Source organism: Heterodontus francisci, chromosome 16, assembly GCF_036365525.1.
Source record: "Heterodontus francisci isolate sHetFra1 chromosome 16, sHetFra1.hap1, whole genome shotgun sequence".
NCBI lineage: Eukaryota > Metazoa > Chordata > Chondrichthyes > Heterodontiformes > Heterodontidae > Heterodontus > Heterodontus francisci.
In genome coordinates, this window is record NC_090386.1 from 100,446,092 (window position 1) to 100,473,228 (window position 27,137).

Below are 27,137 nucleotides of genomic sequence, written 5' to 3' on the forward strand. Positions count from 1 at the left end.
AGAAGGCAGCTCACCACCACCTTCTCGAGGGCAATTAGGGATGGGCAATAAATACTGGCCTTGGCAGCAACCCGCACATCCCACGAATGAATAAAAAATGCCACTGTATCGTCCCCTGCCCTCTCAGAAGAGACAGGCTGTGTCTCAGAGTGACACTGACTGGGCCACCACAGGAGCTGGCTCCCACCTCAGGACAGACACCTGCTCAAGTTCCATTGCCTACAGTAGTTGTAGTATCCAGGCCTGGGCTGATAACTGGTGCCAAGCAACGACCAAGGTCCAACCCCCTCCCATCCCCCGACCTTGAACAGCATTGAGTCCCCACTATTGGCATGTGCAGTGGGAGGGAAAGGGGAGTTTACCAAGGACCAGAAGCTTAACTGCACCAGACAGAGCAGGGCAGAGGCTGGGTATCCTGGGAAGAGAGAATCACCTACTGACTACACAAAGCTTTTCCAGGGTTCCACTCAGGAGTGTGAAGGAATACTCACCACTTGCTTAGATGAGTGCATTTGCAACAACACTCTAGAAACTCAACATCATCCAGGACAAAGCACTTCCCTGTCACCAGGCTCAGTATTCACTCTCTCCACCACTGATGTACAGTGGCTGCAGTGTGTACCATCGACAAGATGCACTGCAGCAACTCACCAAGGTTCCTTCAACAGCACCTCCTAAACTCGCGACCTCTACCACTAATGGAGACAAAATCAGCGATGTCACAATCACCTCCAAGTCACACACCATCCTGACGTGGAACTATATCACCATTCCTTCACTGTCGCTGGGTCAAAATCCTGGAATTCCCTCCCTACATCACATGGACTGCAGCAGTATAATCATGAGGCTCACCACAATCTTCTCAAGGGGCAACTAAGAATGGGCAATAAATGCTGGCCTTGCCAGCGACACCAAAAACAGATTGAGAAAAAGACAAAAGACAGTGAATGTTGGCAGGCTATGTTCCTGTGAACAGCCGAATAAACCCGATTCTGTCCTTAACCGATGGGCACAAACATGGAGTCACTGGGCAGCAATTAGAAGCAGGAATCCCCAACAAGTCTTTCCCTTGATTGAGGCACTGCGACCAATTGCCCCAACTGACAGCAATCACTGAACTCAGCAAAGACAGGAGACCATAGCTGGGGCTTCCAGTCTCAGATGGCTCACTGCAATAACGGCTGGTATGTTCATTCACTGCACTAGAGTATTACAAAGTAAGCATCAAGATCCAAGAACCTGCAGGTCTCGCTGTTCAAGGTTTGTAACATTCAATTCTGAAGCTTCCCTTCCCACATGTGCTATTTATACCCAGAGTGTTATGACAAGCCTCATATTCTGGTTATATTTGACTCACATTTGTTCTGTCTGCAAGCTGCACTAACACTGCAAGGAGGACAGAATATATTTTACAGACATCTCAAAATCTGAGCTATCAAATAACGTCTGCAGAAATGCAATAGCTTCTTATTAAAGTCCATGTCCTGCAATCCTGTGAACCGAGAGACATCAAAATGCTCCAGAAGGGAACAGTAACAGGTTCATCGCAGCTGCCATGTGTGACGTCTACTCTGCCCCCAAGCCCAGTGTGACTCATTTCCTCCCCCCACCCCCCCGTGTGACTCACTTTACTCCCCCCGTGTGACTCACTTTACTCCCCCCGTGTGACTCACTTTACCCCCTCCCCGCAGTGTGACTCACTTTACCCCCTCCCCGCAGTGCGACTCACTTTACCCCCTCCCCGCAGTGTGACTCACTTTACCCCCTCCCCGCAGCGTGACTCACTTTACCCCCTCCCCGCAGTGACTCACTTTATTCCCCCCGTGTGACTCACTTTACCCCCTCCCCCCGTGTGACTCACTTTACCCCCCTCCCCACAGTGTGACTCACTTTACCCCCTCCCCACAGTGTGACTCACTTTACCCCCTCCCCACAGTGTGACTCACTTTACCCCCTCCCCGCAGTGCGACTCACTTTACTCCCCCCGTGTGACTCACTTTACCCCCTCCCCGCAGTGTGACTCACTTTACTCCCCCCCCCGTGCGACTCACTTTACCCCCTCCCCGCAGTGTGACTCATTTTACCCCCCCCCCCCCACAGTGTGACTCACTTTACCCCCCCCCCCACCATTAATCCTACCGTGCTTCAGTACACACAACCCCACCCACTAAATCCTGAGCACCACAGGGTGCTGTGCAGAACTGAATTTCATCCTCACTGTGTGGTGTGCAGTTACACAATGCTCGGTCCCTTCCTTATTGTAGGGTTGGCGGTCAGAGTTCAGTCTCCTCATTGTTGAGGGGCTGTCACACTGCACTCAGCCCTGGCCTATCCCAGACAGCGAAGATGAGCAGGTAACAGAGGGCCATTTGATGCCCTAGTAAGAATCAGCTCAGCAGGGAGTGAACAACACTATTAAGGGAAAGATCCACATAGATTTCCCAATGAGCAGCAGTCAGACACACAGTACACTCTGCAATCACTGCAGCTTCCAGTATTGTGTAGCTGAAATGGCACCAACTGGCTCCCAGTAAGCAACAGAGGGAGACAGTATTTGTGTTGTTTGGGAGTCACTGCGCTCTGTCCACTAAACCACAAGGCCTAGGAGGAGTCCAATGTTTTTCTGCCAACTGTTCCAGACCAGTCATGCAGCTCCAGTGAACACGTTACACCTGACAGGAATGGCTAACATTTGTCATCCAGTCTGCAGGCAGTTGCTCACTATTGGGGTAGAATGTTTGCCCAGGGTGAGGGTGAGATGGGGGCTGTGAGAGAGTCTGACTATAATTCATTCTACAGTTGACAGCTGCCTGGGCTCCTGTGTCAGAAGTTGAGTCCATTCCCTTGGAACAAATGGTCTGTTTTTGCATGTAGGCTGATGCACCAATGCTTTGTGGAGAGCAGCCCAGTTTAATTGTGAATTGACAGTTGGGACGTGAATCTCAGCCCCACAAGGGGACGGACATAATGCACAGTATTAAAGCCACACAGACTGGAAAGGCACCGGACTCAAAGGATTTGACCAAAGTCTCAAAAGACAGATACTGTTCACCTCTTATATCGTTCAGTTCTGAGGTAGGGTCTTTCTACAGAGGAGCAGTGACCAACTGGGTGAATCCCCAAAAGCCTGCAGTCACTTGCTCGTTCACGTGTGAATCTGGACAGCAAGCGTCACTGACTATTCAACCACGAAGCAGGGGGCTGAAGGGTGACTTTGATGACAGTGCACTGTCCATCACTGCTCACTGGACAGTGAACAGGAACAGGAACCCTGGATGAATATCCTGGAGTGAGCAGAGCCAATTAGACATAAACCTCTCCCACCTCCCTTGCCGAACCCCTTGATTAGATTCAAGCCTGTGACACTGTAAGGACTCTGTTATTCTATATATAAACCACACTAACCCGATGAGATCCAAGGACTGCTTTAGAGAGGGTACAGCCACTGAGAGACTCTATGCATTCAGCAGCTCTCCTTCTGACTGAGCACTTCACAAATCTGCAATCGTCTCTCGCAGACTCCAGTGTTTCCTCAATATAACAAGACAGAGTGAGCTGCTCACTCAGCTGGTACCTTGTGTGACACCAAGGTCACAGGGACCTTCTGCACAGAGAATGTGGGAGGTAAGCAAGTTGTTTGCTTAACAAGGTTAAAATAAAAATCACTTCCATTTTATAGCAACTTATCACATCAACATATCTCAGACTTAGACTCATTCTGAAGCGCAGAGACTCTCAGTAATCAAAGCCAATCTACGCCATTAATTCTCAAAAACTGCTGCAAAACAGGGTCTCAGTTAGTCTGTTTTTTTGAGGGAGGAGCATTGGTCAAGACACTGAAATAATCTTTCCATTGTGCTATGGGATCTTCAACAGCTGTTTGCATCATTGCAATAGTGAATGAACCTCAGTTTAACATCTGGAGAAAAAGAGCAGTGCAGCTCCCCTCAACCATTAACACGTTCAATCAGCAGACCCTCTCAGGTGGATGTAAAATGATCCCAGCACTCTTCAAAGAAAAGCACGAGAGTTCTCTCCAGTGTCCTGGCCAATATTTATCCCTCAACCAACATCACAAACACGGTTGCCTGGTTATAATAATATCGCAGTTTGTAGAATTCTACTGTATGCAAATTGTCTGTAATTTTGCCTAGTTTACAAATGCAACACTTCAGACCTACTTCATTGACTGTAAAGCACTTTTGTATGTCCCGAGGACAAGAAAGGCACTATATAAATGCAAGAAACGCTGGAAATACTCAGCAGGTCTGGCAGCATCTGTGAGAGAGAAGCAGAGTTAACGTTTCAGGTCACTGACCCTTCTTCAGGACTGGCAGATATTAGAAATGTAAAAGGTGTTAAGCAAGTAAAGTGGGGGGTGTGGCAAGAGATAACAAAAGAGAAGGTGTAGATAGGACAAGGTCAGAGAATAACTGACCAGAAGGTCATGGAGCAAAGGCAAGACACTTTACCAAACACCAGGAGGGAAATAGAAAGCAATGAAGGTGAACAAGGTAAAAGAGACAAACGAAAATCCCAGAGAGAAGAGCAGAACTTCTTCAAGGTAGGCATTCCTGGAAGAGACGTGGCAGTGAATTAAACACTAAAAGCAAAATACTGCGGCTGCTGGAAATCTGAAATAAAAACAAGAAACACCGGAAATACTCAGCAGGTCTGGCAGCATCTGTGGAGAAATGCAAATGTTCTCTTTTGAAAATTTATTTTTGGAACTTCCCCGAATCTTCAGTGCACCAGATAATGTCATAAGGTGACATCACTATTAGGTGTGTGCCTAGGCAGCCTATTCAACCACACTGGGACTCACAATTCATTTAATATTTCCACAAGTTATATTTAGAAAGCACCTTTAATGAAACAAAGTGTCCTAAGGCACTTTCACAGGAGCATTATAAAACAAAATATGACACCAAGACACGGAAGGAGATATTAGGACAGGTGACTAAAAGCTTGGTCAAAGAGGCAGGTTTTGAGGAGTGTGTCAAAGGAGGAAAGCGAGGTAGAGAGGGGCAGAGGGGGTTAGGAAGGGAATTCCAGAGCTTTGGGCCCTGGCAGCTGAAGACACGGCCACCAATGGTGGAGTGATAGAAATCAGGAATGCACAAACGGCCGGAATTAGAGGAGTGCAGAGGAGATTATAGATAGGGAGGGGCGAGGGCAAGGTGGGATTTGAAAACAAGGATGAGAATTATAAAAGCAAGATATTGCTTGACCGGAAGCCAATGTAGGTCAGTGAGCACAGGTGATGGGGGAAATGGGACTTGGTGCGAGTTAACACACGGCAGCAGAGTTTTGGATGACCTCAAGTTTACAGAGAGTAGAATGTGGGAGAGCAGCCAGGAGGAAACCTAACTAGACAGAACAATTGTACTGTCCAACAGTACAATGTAATCAATGAAAAGGTGGAAACAGTGAAGGTGTTGAGTTTATGCTTGATGCTGGAAGGCACTGGGGGTGACCCATTGCTTCAACAGAGGCAGTGACTCTTTCCCTTGGCTGAACTAATCAAAGCACGTGGCTGTCCAACAGCTAAACTGTCCGAGCTCTTTGTTTCGGCCGGAGAGTGAATGCTCTTATTTGTAAATGAATCTCAGCGTTCAATGCTATATGTAAGGAGCAGGTAGGAAACATGGGTGATAATCATAAAATAAAATAAAACATAGAATCTCTCAGAACAGAGGGAGGCCGTTCAGCCCATCGTGCCTGTGCTGGCTCTTTGAAAGAGTTATCCAATTTGCCCCACTCCCCTGCTCTTTCCCCTCAGCCCTGCCAATTTTTCCTTTTTCAGTATTTATCTGATTCTCTTTTGAAAGTTACTATTGAATCTGCTCCACTGCCCTTTTGGGCAGCGCGTTCCAGATCACAACAACTCACTGCGTGGAAAATAAAATTCTCATGTTGCCTTTGATAATCTTGTGTCCTTTGGTTACTGGTCTTCCTGCCACTGGGAACTATTTCTCCTTATTTACTCTTTCAAAACCCTTCATGATTTTGAACAACTTATTAAATCTCCCCTTAACCTTCTCTGCTCCAAGGAGAACAATCCCAGCTTCTCCAGTCTCTCCAAATAACTGGTCTCTGGTAACATTCCAGTAAATCTCCTCTGCATCCTTTCTAAGGCCTTACCATCCTTCTGAAAGTGTGGTACCCAGAACTGAACACAATACTCCAGCTGAGACTTAACCAGTGTTTTATAAAGCTTCAGCATAACTGCCTTGCTTTTGTACTCTATTTATAAAGGCAAGGAACCAGAATGCTGTATTTATAGCTTTCTCATCTCGTCCTGCCACCTTGGAGAGTGTAGACCACTGCCATTGTCCTGATGGTGCTGTTCTGCAGATTCCAAGGACTAGTTTGCCCAAGTGCCTTCTCCCGCTGTATTTAGGCAGGCTATTGAATGTGTGCCACCATGAACTTATTGTGGATGATTGCATTGACATCTTGGCCCTAACAGAAACCTGGCTGAGGGGTGATGACACGTTGCCTTTTAATGAAGCTTTCCCACTTGGCTACATCTTCCACCACTTTCCCCACCAAGACCATCTCTACTGCAAACCATCTTCTTAACCCCTCTCCCTGTCTCCTCCACCCTCACCTCCATCAATAAGGAGCTCATGGACCTCTTTGTCACTAAGATCGAGACCATCTGATGAGCTGCCTCTGCCACGTCCCTCCCTTCCACCAGCCCACTGGGTCAAGCTTCCTCCAATTCCCTCTGCTCTCGCCTTGAACTCGTACCTTTCTTTAGTTTCTCTCCCATCTCCCCTCATGTCCTCTCCGAGCTCATCTTGTCCACGAGACTCAACTCAACTCCGGCTCCCTCGATCCTATTCCCATTGAAATGATCACCCAACTTCCCCTCCTGGTCCCCACGTTCGCCGATATTGTTAATGGTTCTCTCTCTTCAGGTGTTGTCCCTCTCTCCTTTAAATCTGTTGTCATCATTCAAAAAAAAACCCTTGACCCCTTTGCAAACTACCGTCCAATCCCAACCTCCCTTTCCTCTCCAAAGTCCTTGAACATGTTTTATTTTATTTATTTAGAGATACAGCACTGAAACAGGCCCTTCGGCCCACTGAGTCTGTGCCGACCATCAACCACCCATTTATACTAATCCTACACTAATCCCATATTCCTACCACTTCCCCACCTGCCCCTATATTTCCCTACCACCTACCTATACTAGGGGCAATTTATAATGGCCAATTTACCTACCAACCTGCAAGTCTTTGGGCTTGTGGGAGGAAACCGGAGCACCCGGAGGAAACCCACGCAGACACAGGGAGAACCTACAAACTCCACACAGGCAGTACCCAGAATTGAACCCGGGTAGCTGGAGCTGTGAGGCTGCGGTGCTAACCAAATTCGCCTCCCAAATCCGTGCCAATCATTCCCGGAACTCCATGTTTGAATCCTTCCGCTCAAGTTTCTGCCCCGGTCACAGTACCGGAACAGCGCTTATCAAAGTCACAAACGACATCCCATGTGACTGTGACAAAGGTGAACTTTCCCCTCTCACCCTCTCGACCTGTCTGCTGACCACACCATCCTCCTCCAACACCTCTCCACTGTTGTCCAGCTGGGTGCGACTGCTCTCACCTGGTTCCATTCTTATCTATCTAATCATAGACAGAGAATCACCCGCAATGGCTTCTCTTCCTGTTCCTGCACCGTTACCTCTGGTGTCCCCCAGGGATACAAAGAACAAAGATAATTACAGCACAGGAACAGGCCCTTCGGCCCTCCAAGCCTGCGCCGATCCAGATCCTCTCTCTAAACATGTCGCCTATTTTCTTAGGTTCTGTATCTCTTTTCTTCCTGCCCATTCATGTATCTGTCTAGATACATCTTAAAAGACTCCATCGTGCCCGCGTCTACCACCTCCGCTGGCAACGCGTTCCAGGTGCCCACCACCCTCTGCGTAAAGAACTTTCCACGCATATCCCCCCTAAACATTTCCCCTTTCACTTTGAACTCGTGTCCTCTAGTAATTGAAACCCCTACTCTGGGAAAAAGCCTCTTGCTGTCCACCCTGTCTATACCTCTCATGATTTTGTACACCTCTATCAGGTCCCCCCTCAACCTCCGTCTTTCTAATGAAAATAATCCTAATCTACTCAACCTCTCTTTATAGCTAGCGCCCTCCATACCAGGCAACATCCTGGTGAACCTCCTCTGCACCCTCTCCAAAGCATCCACATCCTTTTGATAATGTGGCGACCAGAACTGTACGCAGTATTCCAAATGTGGCCGAACCAAAGTCCTATACAACTGTAACATGACCTGCCAACTCTTGTACTCAATGCCCCGTCCGATGAAGGAAAGCATGCCGTATGCCTTCTTGACCACTCTATTTACCTGCGTTGCCATCTTCAGGGAACAGTGGACCTGAACACCCAAATCTCTCTGGACATCAATTTTCCCCAGGACTTTTCCATTTACTGTATAGTTCACTCTTGAATTGGATCTTCCAAAATGCATCACCTCGCATTTGCCCTGATTGAACTCCATCTGCCATTTCTCTGCCCAACTCTCTAATATATCTATATTCTGCTGTATTCTCTGACAGTCCCCTTCACTATCTGCTACTCCACCAATCTTAGTGTCGTCTGCAAACTTGCTAATCAGTCCACCTATACTTTCCTCCAAATCATTAATGTATATCACAAACAACAGTGGTCCCAGCACGGATCCCTGTGGAACACCACTGGTCACACGTCTCCATTTTGAGAAACTCCCCTCTACTGCTACTCTCTGTCTCCTGTTGCCCAGCCAGTTCTTTATCCATCTAGCTAGTACACCTTGGACCCCAAGCGCCTTCACTTTCTCCATCAGCCTGCCATGGGGAACCTTATCAAACGCCTTACTGAAGTCCATGTATATGACATCGACAGCCCTTCCCTCATCAATCAACTTTGTCACTTCCTCAAAGAATTCTATTAAGTTGGTAAGACATGACCTTCCCTGCACAAAACCATGTTGCCTATCACTGATGAGCCCATTTTCTTCCAAATGGGAATAGATCCTATCCCTCAGTATCTTCTCCAGCAGCTTCCCTACCACTGACGTCAGGCTCACCGGTCTATAATTACCTGGATTATCCCTGCTACCCTTCTTAAACAAGGGGACAACATTAGCAATTCTCCAGTCCTCCGGGACCTCACCCGTGTTTAAGGATGCTGCAAAGATATCTGTTAAGGCCCCAGCTATTTCCTCTCTCGCTTCCCTCAGTAACCTGGGATAGATCCCATCCGGACCTGGGGACTTGTCCACCTTAATGCCCTTTAGAATACCCAACACTTCCTCCCTCCTTATGCCGACTTGACCTAGAGTAATCAAACATCTGTTCCTAACATCAACATCCGTCATGTCCCTCTCCTCGGTGAATACCGATGCAAAGTACTCGTTTAGAATCTCACCCATTTTCTCTGAGTCCAAGCATAACATTCCTCCTTTGTCCTTTAGTGGGCCAATCCTTTCTCTAGTTACCCTCTTTCTCCTTATATATGAATAAAAGGCTTTGGGATTTTCCTTAACCCTGTTTGCTAAAGATATTTCATGACCCCTTTTAGCCCTCTTAATTCCTCGTTTCAGATTTGTCCTACATTCCCGATATTCTTTCAAAGCTTCGTCTTTCATCAGCCGCCTACACCTTATGTATGCTTCCTTTTTCCTCTTAGCTAGTCTCACAATTTCACCTGCCATCCATGGTTCCCTAATCTTGCCATTTCTATCCCTCATTTTCACAGGAACATGTCTCTCCTGAACGCTAATCAACCTCTCTTTAAAAGCCTCCCACATATCACATGTGGATTTACCTTCAAACAGCTGCTCCCAATCTACATTTCCCAGCTCCTGCCGAATTTTGGTATAGTTGGCCTTTCCCCAATTTAGCACTCTTCCTTTCGGACCACTCTCGTCTTTGTCCATGAGTATTTTAAAGCTTACGGAATTGTGATCACTATTCCCAAAGTAGTCCCCTACTGAAACTTCAACAACCTGGCCGGGCTCATTCCCCAACACCAGGTCCAGTATGGCCCCTTCCCGAGTTGGACTATTTACATACTGCTCTAGAAAACCTTCCTGGATGCTCCTTACAAATTCTGCTCCATCTGGACCTCTAACACTAAGCGAATCCCAGTCAATGTTGGGAAAATTAAAATCTCCTATCACCACCACCCTGTTGCTCCTACATCTTTCCATAATCTGTTTACATATTTGTACCTCTATCTCACGCTCGCTGTTGGGAGGCCTGTAGTACAGCCCCAACATTGTTACCGCACCCTTCCGATTTCTGAGTTCTGTCCATATTGCCTCACTGCTCGAGTCCTCCATAGTGCCCTCCTTCAGCACAGCTGTGATATCCTCTTTGACCAGTAATGCAACTCCTCCACCCCTTTTACCTCCCTCTCTATCCCGCCTGAAGCATCGATATCCTGGGATATTTAGTTGCCAATCATGCCCTTCCCTCAACCAAGTCTCAGTAATAGCAATAACATCATACTCCCAGGTACTAATCCAAGCCCTAAGTTCATCTGCCTTACCTACTACACTTCTTGCATTAAAACAAATGCACCTCAGACCACCAGTCCCTTTATATTCATCATCTGCTCCCTGCCTGCTCTTCCCCTTAGTCACACTGACTTCATTATCTAGTTCCTTACAGGCTTTTGTTACTACCTCCTTACTGTCAACTGACCTCAATTGGTTCCCATCCCCCTGCCACATTAGTTTAAACCCTCCCCAACAGCGTTAGCAAAAGCACCTCCAAGGATCTATCCTCGGTCCCTCCTATTTCCCATCTACATGCTGCCCCTTGGTGACATCATCTGAAAGCACAGTGTTAGTTTTCACATGTACACTGACAACACTCGGCTCTACCTCACCACCACCTCTCTCACCTCCTCCACTGTTGTTAAATCATCAGACTGCTTATCCAACATCCGGTACTGGATCAACAGAAATTTCCTCCAATTAAATATTGGGAAGACTGAAACCATTGTTTTCACTCCCTGCTCCACACTCCATTCCCTAGCTACCAACTCCATCCCTTTCCCTGGCAACAGTCTGAGATTAAACCAGTCTGCTCGCATTTGACCCCGAGATGAGCTTCTGACCTCATATTCGTGCCATCACTAAGACCGCCTTCTCCACCTCTGTAACATCACCCGACTTCGCCCCTGACCCAGCTCATCTGCTGCTGAAACCCATTCCAGGCCTGTACCCAACCCCGTGCCCTGTTCCAGGCCTGTACCCACACCCCCACCCCAGGCCTGTACTACTCCCCCTGCAGCCCCCCATCCTGTCCAGTCAGACCTAAATATTATTTCTCTCAGAGACAGTGTTTACACAACAGCTACAGTCCTGACACACCCAGTCACATTCCATATTCTAATTCTACAAGGTGAAGAAATCAAAGTGCCGTTTCGATACATTTAGAATGCTTGTGCTGTGAGAATGCGAGTGCACCCTTAAACCAAGCTCACATCCAACAGGGAGACACGTGCCGCTCCACACCCAGAGAACGAAAACGAGGATCCCATCACACATACCATTCCTTCCTGCAATCCCTGCCAATAACAGCAGCCCGTCTGGTAACTGGAGGTGAAGGGAATGAGGAACCAACAGTTCATATTTATGTAGTGCCTTTAACATGATAAAACATCCACAGGCAATGCAACAGAGCATTTATCAAAACAAAACTGGACACAGACACATAAGGAGGTATTAGGGCAACAACCAAACACTTAATTAAAGAGGTAGGTTTTAATGAGATTGTTAAAGGAGGAGAGAGAGGTGGAGAGGTTTAGGGAGGGAATTCCAGAGCTTGGGGCCCAGGCAGCTGAAGGCACGGCCGCCAATGGTGGAGCGATGGGAATCGGGGGATGGGCGAGAGGCCAGAATTAGGGGAGCGCAGAGATCTCGGAGGGTTGTGGGGCTGGTGGAGATTACAGAGATAGGGAGGGGTGAGGACAAAAGGGATTTGAAAACAAGGATGAGAATTTTAAAACTGAGGTGTTGTCGGACCAGGAGCCAATGAAGCTCAGCGAGTACAGGGGTCACGGGTGAACTGGATCTGGTGGAGGTTGGGAGAGGGACGACAGAGTTTTTGGATGAACTGGAGTTTACAGGCAGAGAAGGCATGTTGACAGCCCCCGGAGTGGAAGTACACAAACCACCTACAACAGCCCAGGACTACGAGTCGTGTCAAAATCTGGAATTTGGGAGCAACACGAGGCAATAGGTCCGATGCAGGTAACTGCTCACTAACCTCTCTATAATCGGTGGTGAGGAGCAACCAGAGAGTCAGCAGAAATGCAAAGCTTAGAAAACCGAGAATGGAAGAGATTGTGGATTTGAATCTCAGTCCAGAGTCTCAAGTCCATAAACCAGGCTGACACATTAGTGAAGTGCTGAGGGAATGCCACACTGTCGGAGGGATAGGACTGGGGGAAGGGGGTCACACTGTCGGAGGCGGGGGGGGTCGCACTGTCGGAGGGACAGGACTGGTGGAGGGGGTCGCACTGTCGGAGGGGGAGGGGGCCGCGCTGTCGGAGGGACAGGACTGGGGGAGGGGGTCGCACTGTCGGAGGGACAGGACTTTGGGAGGGGGGTCGCACTGTCGGAGGGACAGGACTTTGGGAGTGGGTCGCACTGTTGGAGGGGCAGGACTGGGGGAGGGGGCCGCACTGTCGGAGGGACAGGACTGGGGGAGGGGGTCGCACTGTCGGAGGGACAGGACTGGGGGAGGGTGCCGCACTGTCGGAGGGGGAGGAGGTCGCACTGTCGGAGGGACAGGACTGGGGGAGGGGGCCGCACTGTTGGAGGGGGAGGGGGTCGCACTGTCGGAGGGACAGGACTGGGGGAGGGGGCCGCACTGTCGGAGGGACAGGACTGGGGGAGGGGGCCGCACTGTCGGAGGGGCAGGACTGGGGGAAGGGGCCGCACTGTCGGAGGGACAGGACTGGGGGAGGGGGTCGCACTGTCGGAGGGGGAGGGGGTCGCACTGTCGGAGGGGGAGGGGGTCGCACTGTCGGAGGGGGAGGTAAATGAACAGTGGGAAACATTTAAAGAAACAATTCAAAATGTTCAACAAAAATACATTCCATTCAAAAACAAAAACTCAGCAAGAAAAACCCATCAGTGTCTCACTCAACAAGGTGGCAGATGGAGTATAACATGGGGAAGTGTGAAATTATTCACTTCGGTCGTAAGAATAGAAAAGTAGAATTTTTTTTTAAAAAAGGCGTGAAACTTGTACGTGACGTTCAAAGAAACTTGCGTCGTACAAGGAATGCAGAAAGTTAACATGCAGGTACAGCAAGCAATGAGGAAGGCAAACGGCATGTTGTCCTTTATTGCAAGCGGATTGGAGTACAAGAATAAAGAAGTCTTGCTACAATTGTACAGGGTTTTGGTGAGACTGCACCTGGGTGGAGTAGTGTGTGTAGTTTTGGTCTCCATATTTAAAAAATGATCATAGGAAATAGGAGCAGGAGTAGGCCATTCGGCCTGTCGAGCCTGCTTCGCCATTCAAACAGATCATGGCTGATCATCTATCTCTATACCATTGTTCCCTACTATCCCCATATCCCTTGATTCAGAAATCTATCGATTTCAGTCTCGAACATGCTCAATGACTGAGCTTCCACAGCCCTCTGGGGTAGAGAATTCCACAGATTCATCACCCTCTGAGTAAAGAAATTCCTCCTCATCTCAGTCTTAAATGGCCTGCTCCTTATTCTGAGACTGTGTCCCTTGTTCTAGACTCACCAGCCAGAGGAAACATCCCATCCACATCTACCCTGTCACACCCTGGAAGTATTTTCTAAGTTTCAATGAGATCACTTCTCATTCTTCGAAACTCTAGAGAATACAGGCCCAGTTTCTGCAATCTCTCCTCATAAAACAATCCTGCCATCCCGGGGATTAGTCTGGTGAACCTCTGTTGCACTCACTGTATAGCAAGTATATCCTTCCTTAGATAAGGAGAGCAAAACATGTACACAAAACTCCAGGTGTGGTCTCACCAAGGCTTTATACAATTGAAGCAAGTCTTCTTTACTCCTGTACTCAAATCCCCTTGCAACGAAGGCCAACAGACCATTTGCCTTCTTAATTGCTTGCTGCACCTGCATTCTACCTTTTAGTGACTCATGAACAAGGACCCCAAGTTCCTTTAGACATCAACACTTCCCAACCTCTCATCATTTAAGAAATACTCTGCCCTTCTGTTTTTTTGACTGAAGTGAATCACTTCACACTTATTCACATTATATTCCATCTTTCATGTTTTGCCCATTCACTTCGCCTGTCCAAGTCCCTGTGAAGCCTCTTTACATCCTCCTCACAACTCTCATTCCCCCCTAGTTTTGTGTCATCAGCAAATGTGGAAACATTACAATTGGTCCTCACATACAAATCATTTATATATATTGTAAACAGCTGTGGTCCAAGCACAGATCCTTGTGGTACCCTACTAGTAACAGCCTCCCATCCTGAGAATGGCCCATTTATCCCTACCCTCTGCTTTCTGTCTGTTAAACAATTCTCAATTGCAGTATATTACCCCCAATCCCATGTGCTCTAATTTTGTGTGGGACCTTATCAGAAGCCTTCTGAAAATCCAAATACACCATATCCACTGATTCTACTTTCTCTCTGCTACAAGTAACATCCTCAGTAAAACTCCAAAAGGTTTGTCAAACATGATTTCCCTTTCATAAATCCATGTTGACTCTGCCCAATCATTTCATTGTTTTCCAAGTGTCCAGTTATCTCATCCTTTATAATAGATTCTAACATTTTCTCCACTACTGACATCAAACAGGTTTGCAGTTCTCCGTTTTAGATTTAGATTTAGAGATACAGCATTGAAACAGGCCCTTCGGCCCACTGAGTCTGTGCCGACCATTAACCACCCATATTATACTAATCCTACACTAATCCCATATTCCTACCACATCCCCACCTGTCCCTATATTCCCCTACCACCTACCTATACTAGGGGCAATTTATAATGGCCAATTTACCTATCAACCTGCAAGTCTTTTGGCTGTGGGAGGAAACCGGAGGAAACCCACGCAAACACAGGGAGAACTTGCAAACTCCACACAGGCAGTACCCAGAATTGAACCCGGGTCGCTGGAGCTGTGAGGCTGCGGTGCTAACCACTGCGCCACTGTGCCGTTTTCTCTCTCATTCCCTTCTTAAATAGTGGGGTTACATTTGCATTGGAGACGGTACAGCGAAAGGTTCACTAAATTGATCCCTGGGATGAGGGGGTTGTCCTATGATGACAGGCTGAGTAAATTGGGCCGATATTCTCTGAAGTTTAGAAAAATGAGAGGCAATCTAATTGAAACCATCAAGATTCTGAAGGGGCTGGATAGGGTAGACACAGATTGTTGAAGCAAAATACTGCAGTTGCTGGAAATCTGAAATAAAAACAAGAAACGCTGGAAATACTCAGCAGGTCTGGCAGCATCTGTGGAGAGAGAAGCAGAATTAATGTTTCAGTTCTGATGAAGGGTCACTGACCCGAAACATTACCTCTGTTTCTCTCTCCACAGATGCTGCCAGACCTGCTGAGTATTTCCAGCATTTCTTGGTTTTATAAATGAGATTGTTGACGCTGGTTGGGGAATCGAAGACAGTCAGGATAAGGGGCCAATCATTCAGGACGGAGATGAGGAGAAATGATTTCACTCAAAGGGTTGTGAATCTTTGGAATTCTCTACCCCAGAGGGTCATGGATGCTCATTGTTGAATATATTTAAGGCTGGGATAAATAGATTTTTGGTCTCACAGGGAATCAAGGGATATGGGCAGTGGACAGGAAAATGGAATTGAAGCCCAAGATCAGCCATGATTTTATTGAATGGCAGAGTAGACTCGATGGGCCGAATGGTCAACTCCTGCTCCTATTTCTGGTGTTCTTGTAGAAATGCAAGTCTTTGCTCATTTTCACATTCCAGGTTTGGGGTGAAATTCCTCCAGTCGTTAATGTCATGGAAAAAGAGAGGGCAAGCAGGAGCTGAATTTCCTGCTGTAAACACACCTCGTCTTTATTTTTGTTCAAACTTTGACAAGGAACTTAAAGATTGAGCAGAATTAGTGTGCCTCAACTTCAGCTTGATAAAAATCGTAGAAGCAACCTTCTGACCAGGCTTCACTTTGTCTCAATCACTGTCTCAGCAGGAGAATACAGCCTGCTACACTTGCAGAGTCGAGTGACAGGCGCCCACACACTTGCTGGACACTGGCTCAGGGTAAAACCAGACCTTATTCCAGGGCAACGTTTCCACGTCAGCCAGAGCTGGATCTCAATTCAGATTCCAGCGGTAACGGAATGTATGCTGAACCACCAAGCACTAATCCCCACTCTGATCTCCATATTGAATTATTGCATAAACAATCCAGCAGAGAATACAACACCCCCAAATGAGTTGTACCTGTCCCGGGAGTGTTTGATGGGACCGCGTAGAGGGAGCTTTACTCTGTATCTAACCCCGTTTTTCTTTTTGAAGGTGGCCTTTATACCCCAGGCCCTTTTTATGTATTTTATGTCGAGGGGCCTTTATGGTCCAGGCCACCTTTATAGACATTTAGGGCGGCACAGTGGCGCAGTGGTTAGCACCGCAGCCTCACAGCTCCAGCGACCTGGGTTCAATTCTGGGTACTGCCTGTGTGGAGTTTGCAAGTTCTCCCTGTGTCTGCGTGGGTTTCCTCCGGGTGCTCCGGTTTCCTCCCACATGCCAAAGACTTGCAGGTTGATAGGTAAATTGGCCATTAGAAATTGCCCCTCGTATAGGTAGGTGGTAGGGGAATATAGGGACAGGTGGGGATTTTTTTTTTTTTTTTTTTTTAAGAGATACAGCACTGAAACAGGCCCTTCGGCCCACCGAGTCTGTGCCGACCATCAACCACCCATTTATACTAATCCTACACTAATCCCATATTCCTACCAAACATCCCCACCTGTCCCTATATTTCCCTACCACCTACCTATACTAGTGACAATTTATAATGGTCAATTTACCTACCAACCTGCAAGTCTTTTGGCTTGTGGGAGGAAACCGGAGCACCCGGAGAAAACCCACGCAGACACAGGGAGAACTTGCATACTCCACACAGGCAGTACCCAGAATCGAACCCGGGTCCCTGGAGCTGTGAGGCTGCAGTGCTAACCACTGCGCCACTGTGCCGCCCCAATGTGGTAGGAATATGGAATTAGTGTAGGATTGTGGGTGGTTGATGGTCGGCACAGACTCGGTGGGCCGAAGGGCCTGTTTCAGTGCTGTATCTCTAAACTAAACTAAAAACTAAAATAACTTTATTAAAGAACAGATAAACCAAAATTCAAATCAAAATGCCATTCTCGGCGATGTTGCACACCAGGCCCTGCCGCATCCACCGGTCGCGGAAGGCCTCAAGCGTACCGGCGGACACCGCATGCTCCCTCTCCAGGGACACCCAGGCATGAACGTAACCGCGGAAGAGGGGCAGGCAATCAGGGAGGACGGACCCCACCCCCGCAGCCTGGAATTGTGAATTGCCACCTTGGCCAGGCCCAGGAGCAGACCGACGAGGAGATCCTCCTCCCGGCCCAAGCCCCTCCGCTCCGGGTGCCCAAAGATCAGGAGCATGGGATGGAAGTGCAGCCAAAACCTGAGGAGCAGCCCCTTCAAATACTCAAGGAGGGGCTGCAATCTCGCACACTCCGTATAAACATGGAACATGGACTCATCCAGGCCGCAGAAATTACAGGCAGCCTGGCAGTCCGTGAACCTACTTAAAAGTCTATTGCACGGGACTGCCCTGTGCAGCACCCTCCACCCCAGGTCCCTGATGTAAAGGGCGAGGACTCCCGCGTAGACAGACCTCCATTGGGGTTTCCCCTTGCCGCCAGATGGCAACGCGGACCGCCAGGGCATGTCCGGCTGGCTGACGAGGGCGAGGAAGTGGAGAGTGTGCAGGAGCAGCCCGTACAGGAAACCACTCCGCACCTATTGGAATGGCACGGAGGGCATTTCCGAGAGGCGGCTCGGGTTGTGCGGGACGAGCTCCCGAGATGGGTTTCGGGACCTGGGTCCGATGAGCAGTTCCGGCCGAGCGGGAGTCAGCTCGGCCGGGAGCGCTCCGCACTCCCGAGCCCCCTCGCAACCCGCAGTGAGGGGCGTCCCGGGGGTTCCGGCTACTCCTCTGCCCGCCAGGTCCGTCCCCGGAGTTGGCCACCCGGACAGCCAAGGTGTTCTCCTCCGCCGGCAGGGGAGCGCCCTGACTGGAGGCGACCATGTTCCAGACTTAGAATTGATCCCGGTTAAAGACAGGCAACTCCCTCAGAGAGGCGTGGCTAACGGTCTCCACCGGGAGCTGCGTGTCGTCTTGAAGGCAGTGACACTGGTGGAAAAAATACATCGCCAGCGCACACCATCTGGGAGGACGCTCGACGTACAGGTATCTCTGCAGGGTCCGAAGGCGGAGAGTCGCAGCCTGGGTGCGGACACACACCAGCGACTGACCGCCCTCCTCAAATCGGGAGATTCAGGACCGCGGCAGAGACCCAGTGTTTCCTCTTGCCCCAGAAGAAATCGACGAGTTTCTTCTGGATCTTGTTGGCAAATGCAGGGGGCGGGGCTAAAGTGACCAACCGGTACCACAGCATGGAGGCCACCAGTTGGTTTATGACCAGCGCTCGGCCCCTGTAGGAAAGCACTCGGAGCAGTCCTGTCCAGTGCCCCAGCCAAGTGGTGGCTTTCGCCTCCAACTCCTGCCAGTTTGCTGGCCAGGCTTCCTTAGTGGGGCTAAGGTGGACTCCCAGATAGAGGAGGTGCGTGGTGTTCCACGCAAAAGGTGTCTAAACCTCCGGCAGGGAGTCCACCTGCCATTGACCCACCAGGAGTCCGGAACATTTCTCCCAATTGATCCTTGCGGAGGACGTGGCAGAAAAGGTCTGCTGGCAGTCGTGCATCCTCTGCAAGTCAACGGGATCTGTGACCGCGAGGAGAACGTCACTGGCATAAGCCGAGAGGACGACCCACATGGCCGGCTTGTGCAGAGCCAATCCCGTCAACCTCCTGCGAAGCAGGCACAGTAACGGCTCCACGCAGATGGTATAACATTGACCGGACATGGGGCATCCCTGACGCACTCCTCTCCCAGAGCGAAGGGGTGCCGTCAAGGACCTGTTAACCTTGACTAGACACTCTGCGGCGGCGTATAAAAGTTGGACCCGGGCCACGAAATACGGTCGGGTCCAAATGCATGCAGAGTCCCGAAAGGGGATTCGTGATCCACCCTGTCGAATGCCTTCTCCTGATCGAGGGAGAGAAAGGCGACCGACTGACCAGACCTCTGGTAAAGATGGATCAGATCCCGGACCAGGTGGATGTTGTCCTGGATGGACCGGCCCGGGACCGTGCAGGACTGATCGGGGTGGATCATGTGGGCCAGCACGGAGCCCAGGCGGGTAGACATAGCCCGGGCAAAGATCTTATAATCCGTGCTGAGGAGGGAGACCAGACGCCAGTTTTTAGGCAGAGATCGCCCCTCTTCGGCAGTAGGACGATGACCGTCCTGCGCCACGAGAGGGGTATCTCCCCGGTCACCAGGCTTTCCCCCCAGGACCCACGCGTAATTGTCCCCCAGGACGTTCCAGAACGCCGAGGAACTCCACGGTCAACCCATCCAGCCCTGGGGATTTGCCCCTCGAGAGCTGGTGGAGGGCGCCAGTCAGCTCCGCCAACCTGAGCGGAGCCTCCAATCCTTCGACAGGTACTCCCTCAAAACTCTGCGCACATCCTCACTGGACGGATCCGGAGAGAACAACGCACTGTAATAAGTACGGACCAGGAAGCCCATTCCCTCCGGATCCGTGATGGAGGATCCGTCGTCGGCCAGCAGTTCAACGAGCTGCTTATGGACCCCCCGCCATTTTTCCAGTGAGAAGAAGAAGGGTGAGGCGCGGTCCAAATCTTCCAGGATCTGGATCCACGACCTCATGTACACGCTTCAGGACCCTATGAGCTGCAGGTCCCTCAGCGCGCCCTTCTTCTCTTTGTACGCCTGCCACAGGGCTGGGTCCATGACAGCCTGACCGAGGCGGGACTCCAAATCGAGCATCTCCCTCTCTAGGCGCCCGATCTCGGCTTCCCGCCTCTTGGTCGACCCCTTCGCATAATCCTGACAGAAGACATGGATGTGAGTCTTGCCCACATCCCACCATAGCCTCAAGGAGGGAAAGCCGGCCCCGCTTCCTTCTCCAGTCGGCCCAGAATTGATCGTCCTGTAGCAACCAGTTGTTGAAGTGCCAATACGCGGACCCTGCCCACCCGCGTGCGGAGCGGAGTGAACTCCCCCCACACCACGGCACCAGCCGCATGGAGGCCGCCGAGACGCGGGAGACGTACGCCTGCGAAAAGTAGAGGCGGTCAAGTCTCTCCTCCTCTTCAGCAAAAGTTGTTCAGACGTTTTTGCAGTTCTGTCCTCAGCTCTCCCTCTCCAGCAGAACCTCCAGCAACTGACTGCAGCACTGTCAGCTGCACTGAGTTGAGGCACTCAGTATTCCCAATCACAGAGGAGCCAATCCCTGTGCTGTACCTGTCCTAGATTAGATAGGATGAAACTTTTTCCCTTAGCGGAGGGATCTATAACCAGGGGGCATAGATTTAAGGTAGGGGCAGGAGGTTTAGAGGGAATTTGAGGAAAAATATTTTCACCCAAAGGGTGGTTGGAATCTGGAACACACTGCCTGAAGAGGTGACAGAGGCAGGAACCCTCACAACATTTAAGAAGTATTTAGATGAGCACTTGAAACGCCATTGCATACAAGGCTACGGGCCAGGTGCTGGAATATGGGATTAGAATAGATAGGTCCTTGATTGCCGGCAGAAACACGATGGGCCGAAGGGCCTGTTTCTGGGCTGTGAGACTCTCTGACTCTAATCCCGTTTTTTTTTTTATTTATCTTTTTCTCACTGTCGGAGGGTCAGTACTGAGGGAGTGCTGCACTGTCGGAAGGGCAGTACTGAGGGAGTGCCGCACTGTCAGAGGGTCAGTACTGAGGGAGCGCTGCACTGTCGGAGGGTCAGTACTGAGGGAGTGCCACACTGTGTTAACACTGGGGAACAAGGAGATCAGCCCAGGTGTCAGGGTAATGTAGAGGGAACTCTACTGTATCTAACCCTGTTTTTTTTTTTAGAGGGAGCTTTACTCTGTATCTAACCCTGTGCTGTACCTGTCCTGGGAGTGTTTGATGGGGACAGTGTAGAGGGAGCTTTACTCTGTATCTAACCCCATGCTATACCTGTCCTGTGTTTTTTTTAATTCTTTCATGGAATGTGGGCGTCACTGTCTAGGCCAGCATTTATTGCCCATCCCTAATTGCCCTTGAGAATGTGGTGATGAGCTGTCTTCTTGAACCGCTGCAGTCCATGTGGGGTAGGTACACCCACAGTGCTGTTAGGAAGGGAGTTCCAAGATTTTGACTCAGCGACAGCGAAGGAACGGCGATATAGTTCCAAGTCATGACTTGGAGGGGAACTTGCAGCTGGTGGTGTTCCCATGCGTTTGCTACCCTTGTCCTTCGAGTTGGTAGAGGTCGCCAGTTTGGAAGGTGGTGTCTAAGGAGTCTTGGTGCATTGCTGCAGTGCATTTTGGAGATGGTACACACTGCTGCTACTGTGCGTCGGTGGTGGAGGGAGTGAATGTTTGTAGATGGGGTGCCGATCAAGCGGGCTGCTTTGTCCTGGATGGTGTCGAGTTTCTTGAGTGTTGTTGGAGCTGCACCCGTCCAAGCAAGTGGAGAGTATTCCATCACACTCCTGACTTATGCCTTGTAGATGGTGGACAGGCTTTGGGGAGTCAGGAGGTGAGTTACTCCCTGCTGAATTCCCAGCCTCTGACCTGCTCTTGTAGCTACAGCATTTATGTGACTGGTCCAGTTCAGTTTCTGGTCAATGGTAACCCCCAAGATGTTGATAGTGGGGGATTCAGCGATGGTAATGCCATTGAATGTCATGGGGAGATGGTTAGATTCTCTCTTGCTGGAGATGGTCATTGCCTGGCACTTGTGTGGCATGAACGTTACTTGCCACTTATCAGCCCAAGCCTGGATATTGTCCAGGTCTTGCTGCATATCTACTCGGACTGCTTCAGTATCTGAGGAGTCACGAATGGTGCTGAACCTTGTGTAATCATCAGCGAACATCCCCACTTCTGACTTTGTGATTGAAGGAAAGTCATTGATGAAGCAGCTGAAGACAGTTGGGCCTAGGACACTACCCTGAGGAACTCCTGCAGTGATGTCCTGGAGCCGAGGTGATTGGCCTCCAACAACCACAACCATCTTCCTTTGTGCTAGGACTCAAACCAGCAGAGAGTTTTCCCCTGATTCACATTGGCTCCAGTTTGGCTCGGGCACCAGCTGTTTGAATTGGGGCAGTGTAAAAATCAAGATGCAAGTGAAATTGGAAGAGACAGTTCTGGATGGAAACTGGTCTTACTGAGAGATTAACCTGCACTGATATAAACAGTTCAGGAAAGAGCTGAGTGAGGCCCTGGGCACATTGAGCCAATAGCTGAATAACACAGACCAGGAAGGTCCCATAATTGACTCCTGTTTTGCCAGAGAGACAAGAGGGTGCAAGAATGGGCCTCAGTACCACCGATTAAGAGGGAAAGACGGATTAATACCACAGAGTCCTGACGGAGTGGCCAGTACTGTGCTCGGTTATGGTGTCTCCGCCAAGAGCAAATGGCTCATCTACACAACTACTGAGACTCTCACTTCAATCGTGCTCGTCTGGACAAGTTACTAGAAGCTGCCTGTGAAATTAGACCCAGCAAGGAATCAATAGTCAGGAGAAGGATAGGAAGTAAACTTTCAAGCAGAGCAGACCGACTAAACCAGAGTCCCATCAGAATGTTTAAGCCTGTTTTCAGTTGTAATGAGCAGCTCTCAGAGGGCTGCATCTCTCCGTGTTTTTACAATCATGTCTCCTGAAATATTATAAGCATTCAGTTTGACCAGGCAGAGCGTCTTGGTAATAAGTTGTCAGTTTACCACTCAATCCTGTCCAGACCTGCGCTGCTTACAAAAGGAGAGAAATGCTGGAGATGCACTATCGTTAACTTGACCTTCCCAGAACACACTCCAGTCACATTTCTCCTTCACCTGTCACACCCTGAATGACTAATGACATTTTTTGTAAAATCTTTGGCAACTGACAAAGAGCCATCTGAACACCTGCTGTGTAGTCTGAAATGTTTGTTCTCCAATTTTATGCTTTGTGAAAGTGCAAATTCCTTACCGAGACTCGGGGAGAGGGGATGACTCTAATATCAGGACAGGGAACATGCGCCTCTTCCCTGAGATCTTAAATACAATTATTGACCCCTCCGTGCCGAGATCAGCAACTCAATGCAGAGCTGGGATCCAGCGTGAGACACTCCAGGTCAGTGAGGCAGCTGTCCTTTTCAGGAAGCAGGGTCAGTGTGCTGGTTTATCAACCAGGGTAGTGCCCACTGTAAACACCTCTCACACACACAGTCAAAAATAAAACATTTCAGCCTGGAAAGATTTGGGGATTCAAAGGGTTCCAGTATGCAATCGTCACCATGGAGATTAGGTAACTCATGGCCAGGAACAAGACACACCTACATCACTTGACAGTTCCTACCCACGGGCTCCGTTTGAGCAAGTTCCAATAAGTAAAATATTTCTCAATCTCAACCCCACCTAATCTCGACACAGGAAACTGTGAAACTGCTGTATGTCTCACAATGGTGTCAATCTTGAGCAAGCCCTCGAGTGTTGCTGTGGATATCGACACTTAGTCGCTATCCGCTTTATCAGCCAATACAGATTCTATCAGATTGGCACAGTCCACAGGAACCCTGCATCTGCATCAGACAGTTCTGGGTTCGAGTCCTGATGCAGAAACTGGAGCCCATAAACCCAGCTGAAACTCCCAGTGTAGTACTGAAGGAGTGCTGCTCGGTCGGAGGTGCCGTCTTTTAGATGAGTGCTAAACCGAGGCCCTGTCTTCCCTTTCAGGTGGATGTAAAGATCCCACAGCCACTATTCGTAGAACAGCAGGGGAGTTCATCCCAGTGTCTGGGCCAATATTTACCCCTCATTATCAGTGAAACAGATTATGTACTCATTATCACACTTCTGTATGTGGGATCTTGCTGTGTGCAAATTGGCTGCTGAGTTTCCTGCAGCACTTTAGAACAAAGAACAGTACAGCACAGGAACAGGCCATTCGGCACTCCAAGCCTGCGCCAATCTTGATGCCTGTCTAAACTAAAACCTTCTGCACTTCCGGGGTCCGTATCCCTCTATTCCCATCCTATTCATGTATTTGTCAAGATGCCTCTTAAACGTCTCTATGGTACCTGCTTCCATCACCTCCCCCGGCAACAGGTTCCAGCCACTCACCACCCTCTGTGTAAAGAACTTGCCTCGCACATCCCCTCTAAACTTTGCCCCTCTCACCTTAAACCTATGTCCCCTAGTAACTGACTCTTCCACCCTGGGAAAAAGCTTCTGACTATCCACTCTGTCCATGCCACTCATAACTTTGTAAACCTCTATCATGTCGCCCTTCCACCTCCGTCGTTCCAGTGAAAACAATCCGAGTTGATCCAACCTCTCCTCATAGCTAATGCCCTCCAGACCAGGCAACATCCTGGTAAACCTCTTCTGTACCCTCTCCAAAGCCTCCACGTCCTTCTGGTAGTGTGGCAACCAGAATTGCACGCAATATTCTCAGTGTGGCCTAACTAAAGTTCTGTACAGCTGCAGCATGACTTGCCAATTTTTATACTCTATGCCCCGACCGATGAAGGCAAGCATGCCGTATGCCTTCTTGACTACCTTATCCACCTGCGTTGCCACTTTCAGTGACCTGTGGACCTGTACGCCCAGATCTCTCTGCTTGTCAATACTCTTAAGGGTTCTGCCATTTACTGTATAAAACTTAATTTAAACGTATTTTATTGACCATAAAGCACTTTGGAACATCCTCCGGTCATGAAAGGCACTATAGAAACACAAGTGGTTTGTTCGTTCTTGCAGCCAAAATCCTGACTGACTGTTTTAACAGTTTGAATGCAGCTAATTCAAACAGAATCAGGTCAGAGGCTGGGAATTTCACAGTAAGTCGCTGGCCTCCATCTAGGTAAGGAGTAGGCTGGAATAGTAACCACTTGGACAAACTTATTGAGTGGGCATGAACGTGGCAAATGGAATATAATGTGGAAAAATGTGAGGTTATGCACTTCGGTAGGAGGAACAGATGTGCAGAGTATTTCTTAAATGGTAAGAGATTAGAAAGTGTAAATGTATAAAGGGACCTGGGTGTCGTTGTCAATAATTCACTGAAAGCGAACATAGAAAAAGAGGAGCAGTAGGCCATTCGGCCCTTCGCGCCTGCACCGCCATTCAATGCCATCATGGCTGATCATCCAAACTCAGTACCCTGTTCCTGCTTTCTCCCCGTATCCCTTGATCCTATTAGCCCTAAGGATTATATCTAACTCTTATTTGAATATATTTAATGATTTGGCCTCAATTGTTTTCCGTGGTAGAGAATTCCACAGGTTCACCACTCTCTGGGTGAAGAAATAAATGCTGGCCTGGCCAGCGACGCCCACATCCCAGGAATGAATTTCCCGGTTTCCAGGCCAGCATCCTTCCCTCGGTTGGGAACATGTGAACTAATCCTTCATCTGCTGGACTACAACAGCTGTCCATTTTCCAACACGACGACAGTATCTCCACTCAGTGAGTCACAGTAACTGGAGGACTTGCAGATATGAAGTAGTTCTGTATAAACACTGCACTGTTTTGTAAATCCTTGGGATAAGTGAAGGAAGAAGTCGAAAATCATCCAACTTGCTCCACTTCAAAATAAAATCATTTCAGAGCAGTGACGGGCTGCCGGAAAATGTACCGACTGCTCCCAGTACAAAATTCTGACAGCACTTTGTTCTTTGTCTCCATTTTCCCCCTCCCCTCCCTTCCTAATGTCTGGCTGTACAAACACTCACTCAGTGTTCCAGCTCCATGCTTGAGACCCAGCTCAATTGCATCTTCATCACTCAGAATACAACACATTGCTGCAGCATGAAGAAGATCAGTGCAGAAGAGATGGGAGTGTTGGGACCAAGGGTAGGTGACCCTCACCATGCGAGGGGGCTTGGGGGCCGGGTGATCCGCACCATGCAAAGGAGGTGTGTGGTGGAGAGCGGCGGGGTGGGGGGGAATGAGCTGAAGCTGCAAATTGTTTTCAGAGACAGACACACACACACTCCTGGTAAACAGATAAAAGCTACCTGCCCTGTTCAGACGTAGGTGGTACTTTGCCTGGGGCCGGGGAGGGGGGGGGGGGAAATGAGGGGCGGGCGTGGAAAGGAGACAGGCAAACACTGAGCAGAACGATCACAGAGGGATGAAGATAAGGTAGATGCCCTGAGGGGGAGTAACATACATCAGAGGATAAAATAGTGTGAAATACAACGAAGTGACCAGTCTCACTGTGCACCCACCAGGTGTGGAAACATCCCAAGTGGGTTTCCAGAGACTGCACCCCCCACCAACTCCCCTTCCCCACCCCCCACCAGTCCAAATAGAGAAGAATCTCCTCCCATTGCTACATCAAACACCAGTAAGTTACAAGCCCTGAGTCACCCAGAGGCTAAAAGGCAGCAGAGAACTAGGCAATAGATATTAAAAACTAGCACTGGTCAATCCCCAGCCTGGGCCGTGTCAGCTGATCCAGTCAGTTTGGCCTCAATAGCCCTGGGCCAGGAAAGGAATAAAATCAAACCAAGCACAGAGTTCATTTCCAGACAGATAGAATTAAAAAGCAGAGACGTTCTATTAAACTTGTATAGAGCCTTGGTTAAACCACACCTGGAGCACTGAGCACAGTTCTGGTCTCCAAATTATAAAAAGGATACAGAGACACTGGAAAAGGTGGAAAATAAGATTCACATGTTGGTAGCAGAATTGAGAGGTTAAAACAAAAGATTGAACAGGCTGGGGATCTATTGAACGGAATGTGAGGAGTGGCCTGATAAAATTATTAAAACGTTCAATAGGGTAGACA

The 27,137-nt window shown here is 49.1% G+C and overlaps 2 protein-coding genes across 2 annotated transcripts in view; one reads left to right on the top strand and one right to left on the bottom strand.

The window, feature by feature from the left end:
* mtss1 (MTSS I-BAR domain containing 1) overlaps positions 1-7,627 on the bottom strand; it is a 171,527-nt gene extending 163,900 nt beyond the window's left edge. The window contains exons 1-3 of the mRNA XM_068048606.1: positions 7,538-7,627; positions 6,039-6,151; positions 3,406-3,574 (exon numbers count right to left, since the gene is read on the bottom strand). Of these exons, the coding sequence (XP_067904707.1) occupies positions 3,406-3,574; positions 6,039-6,151; positions 7,538-7,627 (372 nt within the window). The remainder of the gene's footprint in view (positions 1-3,405; positions 3,575-6,038; positions 6,152-7,537) is intronic.
* LOC137378417 (uncharacterized) overlaps positions 1-27,137 on the top strand; it is a 576,275-nt gene that overhangs the window by 313,997 nt on the left and 235,141 nt on the right. The window lies entirely within an intron of this gene.